This window comes from Corvus kubaryi, unplaced genomic scaffold (genome assembly GCF_017639235.1).
Source record: "Corvus kubaryi isolate FWS band 111438036 unplaced genomic scaffold, C.kubaryi_AGA036_p1.0 37249, whole genome shotgun sequence".
NCBI lineage: Eukaryota > Metazoa > Chordata > Aves > Passeriformes > Corvidae > Corvus > Corvus kubaryi.
The window spans coordinates 1,408,049-1,416,172 of record NW_024581072.1 but is presented as its reverse complement, the minus strand read 5'-3'; the positions used below and the strand labels follow the sequence as shown (position 1 = coordinate 1,416,172).

Here is an 8,124-nt window from a genome sequence, read left to right as displayed (position 1 = left end):
GCAGCGCGGGGGATCCGCGAGAGGCATCTAAAAAAATCGCTTCCTTCCGGAGCGGCGGCGGCGGCCGCCACTTCTTCGGCGCAGCTCGGGCGCCGGCGGCGCCCTCCTGGGTGAGGCGCTCGGCAGCCGCGGAGGAAGGCAGCGGGCGCTGCGCGGGGGCCGGGGCGGAGGAGCCTGAGCGGTGGGAGGGGCGGGGAGGGACCAGTCGCCGCGGGGACAAGGTGCCAGCGGAGCGGAGGCGCCGCCGCTCGCGCTCCGCCGCCCTCCCGCCCGCAGAAGTTTGACTCGGGAGCAGCGGAGCCGCCCGGGCCACCGCGGCGGGGCAGGGACCCGCGGCGGGAGACGCCGCGCCTGAGGCCGCCGCGGGACGGGGGTCGCCTCCAGCGGGACGCCGGCGGCGGTAGCGTTGCTCCGGGAGCCGCCCCGCCCGCGACATGGCAGCGCGATCCCGGAGACCCTGGTTGAGCGTGGTGCTGGGGCTGGTGCTGGGTTTCACCGCCGCCTCCTGGCTCATCGCCCCTAGAGTGGCCGAGCTCAGCGAGAAGAAGCGGCGTGGCGCCAGCCTCTGCTCCTACTACAGCCGCGCGGCGGGGCCGGGGGCGGCCCGGGGCGCGGCGGCGGCGGGCGGGCAGCAGGCGCCGCCGGAGGCAGCGGCGGTGCTGGGCGGCACGAGTTTCAGGAGCAGCCCCTGGGAGCTGCCGCCGGCGGCGGCGGAGGGCACGGTCTCCAGCCCCGCTGCCGGCGGGGAAGGGGAACCGGAGGAGGAGGACGAAGGCGGCGAGAAGCGGAGCGGCCGGCCTGGCGGCAGCCACAACGGGAGCGGGGACTGGGGGGGCGGCCAGGGCTGCACCAAGCCCCGCAACTTCCTCTACGTGGGGGTGATGACGGCCCAGAAGTACCTGGGCAGTCGGGCGGTGGCGGCGCAGCGGACGTGGGCGCCCTCGGTGCCGGGCCGCGTGGAGTTCTTCTCCAGCCAGGGCTCCGCCGCGCCCCCCGGGGTGCCCCCGCTGCCCGTCGTCGCCCTGCCAGGAGTGGACGACTCTTACCCGCCGCAAAAGAAGTCCTTCATGATGATTAAGTACATGCACGATCACTACCTGGACAAGTACGAGTGGTTCATGCGGGCGGACGACGACGTCTACATTAAAGGTGACCGGGGAGCATCCTGCCGGCGGGAGGCAGGGAGGAAGGGGAGCAGTGTCTGGGAGCCCGGCGGAGTCCCATGGTGGGTCCGGGGGAGATTCGGTTACCGCCTGGGGCGGGGAAAGCATGGGGTACCTCGACCTGCCACCGCCCCGCCGGCGTTTGCTTCCAGCCCCGTTGTGCGGGGCATGGGCAGGCGCCCCATCCCTAAGGGAGCCCCGATGTGCCCGGGCCGGGCCGTCTCTGCGGAGTCCGCGACTCATTGGAGAGCCGAGACTGCGGGTTGGACCACGCCGGGCACGGTGAGCGGTCCCGGTGGTGCTGTCCCCGCCCTCGCTTCCGTGGCGACCCACCCGGACGAGCCTCCGCCGTAGTCCAGCGGAGAGGGTCTGGTCCGACCCGGCGCGGCGGGCAGCGGGGCAGTGCCGGACTCACCGCAGGGTGTCTGTCAGTTCCGCCTCGCCCCGGCCCCCCCGGGGGAGTCGGTGCGGGGCTTCTCGGGAGCGGTGCTGCTGTCACCGGTACCATCTCTCCCCCTGCCTCGACCCTAAGCTGGGCGAGCGCAGCCGCCGCGGGCTCCTAGTGAAGCTGCAGTTGAGTGCAGCGAATATCTCCGGACAGCACCAGCCCTGATCCCGTGCGAGTTTCACAGCAGCGTTAGGACGTGATGTTCTGCAGCCTGGTTTCTTTTGGTCTGCACTTGAGGCTGGATTGTTCGTGCCGTGTCCCATGCTTAAGAAAGAGAAGCTGAAATTGTAAGCATAAGCCCAGGTTGTGAACTTGGTTGCTTACACTGTTGTACCTTCATTGTAGATGGCTGTACCCTTCCCTATTTGTCACTTAATTTTGAGTCGTTTAATAGGCTGCCTGCTCATCAGCTGTCATTCACCTGTCAAATACTTGCCCATGTACACACGTATATATGTACATATATTCATTTGCAGATGTAAAGTTGTGTTTTGTTTGAGCTCGTTTCGAAGTTGTACTGAACCTGTCTTAAACTGATTACATAGTACCAAATTAGACTTATCTGTAAACTTCTAATTTCAAATAAATATCAGACAAAATTTCTTAAAATAGCTAGCTAAGGGGTTTGGAGGAAAACTGTGTAAACATGGTAGCACTGGAACTACTTTGAAATGAACAGGAGTTTTACTTTCTTTCCAAGGATTAGTCTGTAGTCAAACATGTTTTTCTTGGTTAATTTACATTTGCTCTGGTATTTTCAAAAATTAATCCTATTAAAATCTTAACTGGCCTTTCCCCTCCACTTCCTTTCCTCCCCAGTCTTGAACTATATTGTCCAAATTGTCCAACTTTAGAGACAGTTTTATACTAGCAAGTGAGTGCTTTCCATCTGTATTGTTTGAACAGAACAAAGTTTACTGTTAAAAGTTAAGTTTTGACCATATTCCAGCTTTTGGCTGGAAGGAAAATGTCATTGTAATGTTAATTTAAAAAAAAACCTGTTAACTTGTCCAAGGATGTTTTTGGTGAGGTGTGGCATATTGCTTTTGAAATTATTTCCTGTGACAGTCTCAGGTACCTGTTATATTTTATAAAAGCCTGAAGTACAGGAAAAGAGATGGCTGGTAGAGTGGTCAGAGAAATAGCAGTAATCTTGTCTTTTTGACAGGTGAAAAATTGGAGGAGTTTCTTCGCTCACTGAACAGCAGTAAACCTCTGTATTTGGGGCAGACTGGTCTGGGTAATATTGAAGAACTTGGAAAACTCGGGCTGGAGCCTGGAGAAAACTTCTGCATGGGAGGGCCGGGAATGATCTTCAGCCGGGAGGTTCTCCGGAGGATGGTGCCACATATAGGTGAATGCCTTCGAGAAATGTACACCACCCATGAGGACGTGGAGGTGGGCAGGTGTGTCCGCAGGTTTGGAGGAACTCAGTGCGTTTGGTCATATGAGGTAAGTGACAGGGCAGACTGTAGTATGCTATTTGTTTACATAGTTTCTCATCTTGCAAGGTAAGTAGCTATATCTGCAATCTCTTTCCACCTTGATTATCTTTCAATGCTTGCATCAGAATGTGAACTGCAGACTGTAAGGAAAAAAGAGAGGAAAATATTCACATTATATTGCTGTAATCACATTTATTTCTACTTCTGTCTTTCAGTTTTCATTGGTGACAATTACTGCAGACATGTTGTAAGCGTTGCTATGCTGTAATTTGTCTAGAGCATTACCTAGAGGGTTTCAATATAATCCTTGACTGGAAGCTGTTGTATTTGATATATATGTTCTGTTCAGGTCAGATCTTTTTAAGCAGATCTTTCTAAGGTGGGATAAGCACGTGGCATATCTGTTTGCTCTGCATCACAGTCTCTTAAAATACATTGTGACATTTGAAGAATTACCTGTATTTTCGTAATTACTCGGATGTATTTTATTCAAGTTCATTATTGATGAAAGCAGAAATAGGTGTTGTTTGGTTGGGGTTTTTTTGTACAGAAATGAAATTTGTTACACTGCCTTTCTATGAGACAACTTTAATAGTGTTTTTCTTAGTGTAGAACAGTTTAAAATGTATTAAGAACGCATGCAGTGTAACAAATTTTCCTATGCTGAAGTAATTTTAGGAACTAATTATTTCGTTCAATGGTAGCATTTTCTAAAGTAGTAAGTATCTGTTGCAGTACCCAAAAAGTTTATCTGCAATTCCATAACTAAAATTCATGCTGGTTTCTCTGGGAATATTGTGGTTATTTGCAAGACTATCTTTGTAGATAAAAATAGACTGAGCATACAACTACGAGGAAGGGAAAAGGTTGATAGCTAATATGATGGATATTATTTCACTTATTTTGACCTGTTCTGTAATATAAATATGTGCTTGCCCTTGTGGCACTCCCTCATTAATCAGGAAAAATCCATTTAAATGGGCCACAGAAAGAGGTTATGTGTTATTTAGTCTCAAGAAGTTAGAAAAAACAATTAATTTTGTGGAATAGCATTTTTCGGAATGGCCCAGGGAAAGGTGACCATTTATAAATGGGTTTGGTAGGCTACAGTGTATGTAAACAGGTGAAGAAGGAAAGAAAGTACTGCATACTTGGTGCTAGTTAGGTAGAAATCTTAGAGGGGCAAATCTTCTTCTTTACTTAAAATAGAAAGATGCTTTTTGTGACTGTTTCATTACGTGTTGTAAATGCCACTGCAAAGTAATACATCTGTTGCTCTGGTAGAGCAGGGAAGACATTTGTGGTGCTGATGGAAATCGATGTCAGACTATGTAGGACTAGTTCTTAATCAGACATCCAAATTGCATGGTACATTGGCAGCCTAATCTTACAGTCTGATGTGTTTGGGCTGTGTCTGTACAAAGCTATTTTCCAATTCTTATTGGCATGTGATGCTTGCTGATCTGTATCAGGTGGCAGCATTATGGTTCTACCTTGACAGTGGTATCTTGGAAAGCGTTTTGGCTTTGTTTTTATGGCTTGTCTTGGGGAGAAATCTGTGGAAGGGAAGAAAACTGATAATAGATAATATTGTCACTATGGTTAGAGTTTATTTTGATGTTGAATGTCAGGAAGTATTGGCTCCAGGCACTGATCTTAAGGGGCATGGAGTGCAAAAATACAGTTTTGGAGACTGATTTATATGACTGCCCAGAAGCTCAGGTTTTCATGGTAGGATTGGGGCCTGAAAACAAACTTTTGAAAAAAACTCATGTTTGTATGGGATCTGGAATAGAGTGACACCAGTCTTGGTTGTCAGTTGCTCTTGAAGGACCTACCTAATAAAGAATAGGTGAAGAAAAAATATGTTGGGCGTTGCAATAGTCCCGACTCATTTCTGACCAGTATTTCTGTCTGATTGTGAAGAATCTTTGACTCTGATGCCAGTGCGGAAGCTGCTTGGGAAAATACCGATGATTAAGACAAAGCTGCTTAGGATGTTATCCCAGCATTAAACCTATGTAGATGGGAAGGAGTGAAATAGGGTGTCTGGAAAGAGAAGCTGCATTTGTGCTTTGGCATAGTTTGTGCTGTGCAACAGTGTGATACTCCACCTGAGCAGATCTGTGTGTTGCAGATCACTAGATTATTTGGTGACAAGAGTAATTTTTTTTTTCCCTGGGGCATTGAAGCTGTTTCTGTATGCTTTTTCATACCTGTGTTAGATCAGAAACACTGTGTGCTAGAAGGGGAATATTCCGTCAGATACATGTGCACAAAATCTAAGATTGGGGCCAGGACTTCCTGTATAGCCAGTTGCACTTCTGTCCTGAAGTCCTCTTGTTGTATGTAAGTATTAAACTGAGTCCTGTTGAGCTGCAAGATTATTATGAACTTAGTTGATTTTGGTAGGATGTATAATTTCTATTTTGTATGTGTTGCTAAAGACTAATATAAGCTGGAAACAATTATATTAAAATTCGTAGGAGCTTTTTAGCTCCAGAAGAGCTGAATCAGTGTTGCGTCATTTTTTAACTAGATTTCTTTTTTAAGAACTGGATTGGAAAGTCAAAGAGTTGCTGAGAAAACCTGAAATGCTTGATCTTTGCTGGGTGGCTCGGCTGGTATGGTTAAGACTGGCTGCCTGTCAGAGTTCATTCTGCTGCTACTTAGAGTTAGCCAGTAAGCATATGGTAGCTTATATGCATATCCTTGCTGGCAAGAAGAGGGTTACAACTTCGGCTTTTTAAAAAAAATTTTGTTGGTTTTTTTTGTCAATTTTTTTGTTGCAAGAATGAATAAGAAAAGAAGTTTGTGAGCCTGCAGTGAGCCACTCTTATGTTTTGAGCTTTCTAGAGTTAAATTCTAGTTCTGCCAGATTTGAAGCCAGGTCTAAAGACTAGGTCTCCCACGTACCAAGTGACTCACAGCTGAGGTGATGAGCCTCTCTCTGTCTCTGCTGGTGGAGCTCCTCCACTATAAATAAAGAATTAGTCATTGGATTGCTGAGAGAGTGACTCTAATGACAGTGTTTTTAGGGTCCTTGTGAAAAATGGAGAACTGAAAGAGGAGGACACTTGGGTTGGTTTCTCTTGTTAGTTGCTGTCCTGTTCTGCCGTACTTGTGCAGCCCTGTGGTGAGCTGGAACAGGGGCAGGATCCACTTTGCTGAGCATGAGCATCAGGAGAAAAGAGGTGGTCACAGCCAGGAATAAAGGACCAGAAAGGTGTTAAAGTGCCATCTTGACAGCAGCTTACATTCAAACTGTCCGGAAGCAACAGCTGAACTGTAGCTTAAATCTAGTCCATTTCCTTTCTTCAGGAGAAAGTATCTGCTAGAAATGTATTTTGAATGGATCATTTTCTTTCTATAGAAGATCCACCCTTGTTCTTTTATAATTTTTAAATTGTTTTCATTTATCCTCCAGTTTTGATGATGTTGTAATGACTGAGCTATAGCAAACCTGACAAATTTGTCTAAAGCATGTCTGTAAAAAGTCTGTTAGTTTTTGTAAGGTCATAGTGCCTTCAGCTTCCCCAAATCAGAAACTAAAGATTAAAAGGGCCTTTTGATTTGTTTTCAGAATCCGTATTTCAAGCTATTACTCTCCTCCACTAATTTTAAAGCCTTCAAATGTTCTTCTTTTAAAGGAATGAAGAAATTGTCTTGATTGTAGTGAGTCATATGTGTTCTATTCTTTTGAAAACAGAAATATAGTTAACAACCTGAGATGCTGTGTACTTCCTTGTTTTGCTGTTTAAGAGGGACTTGAGTAAAGAGGACCATTTGAAATAAAGGGCTGATTGCTTTATCTCTCTCCCCTTCCCCCCTTTTTTTAAAATATATTTTCAGTTTCAGAAGACTGTTCTGTAATTTATAATCTGAGTTTTTAACAGATCAAATAGTGTAGTTCCACAAAATTCTAAATAAAATGCTGTGTATGAAATAAGTGGCTCTAACAATTAAAGCAGACATTGTCAGGGTGTAAATACTATCAGAGAATGTGATTTTTTAGAAAATGAAAAATGACAAATGCAGCATAAAGCATCTAAAGACAATTCATTGCTGTATTTGTAACATATATTCAGATGCTTGTAAAGCTTTTCTTTTTGTAGCCTTTTTCCCCTTCTTATGGATGAAAATCATATTGGATATCCTAAAGTAGAAGAGACCCATAAGGATTATCAAGTCCAGTGTTTGCTACGTTCACTTTAAAGTTAAAAACTACATTCCTCCAAAGCATCTCATACACTATTGATCCTTTGGTATTGCGTATGTTGACGTTGAAAGAAAATATTGTACTTTGTACATACAAGTAGTCCGCATAAATGATAGATCTGTTTTTCCCATTGTTTTTTTCCCCCCTTTGTTTCCAAAGTTCAAGGACAACCGTAGAATACAGTCTCATTACTGACACATTTTTTTAGTAAAAAAGTTCTCTATTATCCTATTTGTTGTTGATTCCCAGTAGTTACAGTAAATACTGCAGTAAATGTCATGGGAAAATGCCTCTTTGGATCAAGCTGTGTACTCAGAAACGTTTCCTTTGCAGTGCATTGGTATTTTTACTGTCTCTGGTGGTACTGGAATCTTTGTAAACAATTTTTTATCTTCCTCTAAAAAGACTTATATTTTCTGTTTTAAATTTTCCTTCCTGATGTATTTTAATTTCCAATTTGAGGCTTTATCTCTCTCTTTGTTGAAGATCACTACTAAGCTTTGAGTTCAACCCTGGAATGAATAGAGGCATTAGAGGTGTGTGTGCCTGTGATGATGATAAGATGGTATTTTGCTCATTTGGGTACAGGAATGATCAGTCTTGAAGCAGCAGGCAGTACCCACCCCCACTTAAAGCTGTTTAATTTGGGCAGCATCTCTAGGTAGTTACATAAATGCAGCCACTAGTTTTAAAAAAACCCATAAAAACATAGAGTGAGCTATCAGTGATCCTGGAATAAAAATGCATAGAAGAGTGGACCCTTGCCATAGGGGTCTGTGTGGGTATATGATGAGAAATCAGATGATCCTAGAAGCCTTAGAACTGTTTGCATAAGTGGACATTTTCTGA

At 45.6% G+C, this 8,124-nt stretch overlaps 1 protein-coding gene across 1 annotated transcript in view; it reads left to right on the top strand.

Annotated features, from left to right (window-relative positions):
* Nucleotides 1–213: 213 nt before the first annotated feature.
* CHSY3 (chondroitin sulfate synthase 3) overlaps nt 214–8,124 on the top strand; it is a 140,581-nt gene continuing 132,670 nt past the window's right edge. The window contains exons 1-2 of the mRNA XM_042023406.1: nt 214–1,149; nt 2,780–3,063. Of these exons, the coding sequence (XP_041879340.1) occupies nt 435–1,149; nt 2,780–3,063 (999 nt within the window). The 5' untranslated portion in view covers nt 214–434. The remainder of the gene's footprint in view (nt 1,150–2,779; nt 3,064–8,124) is intronic.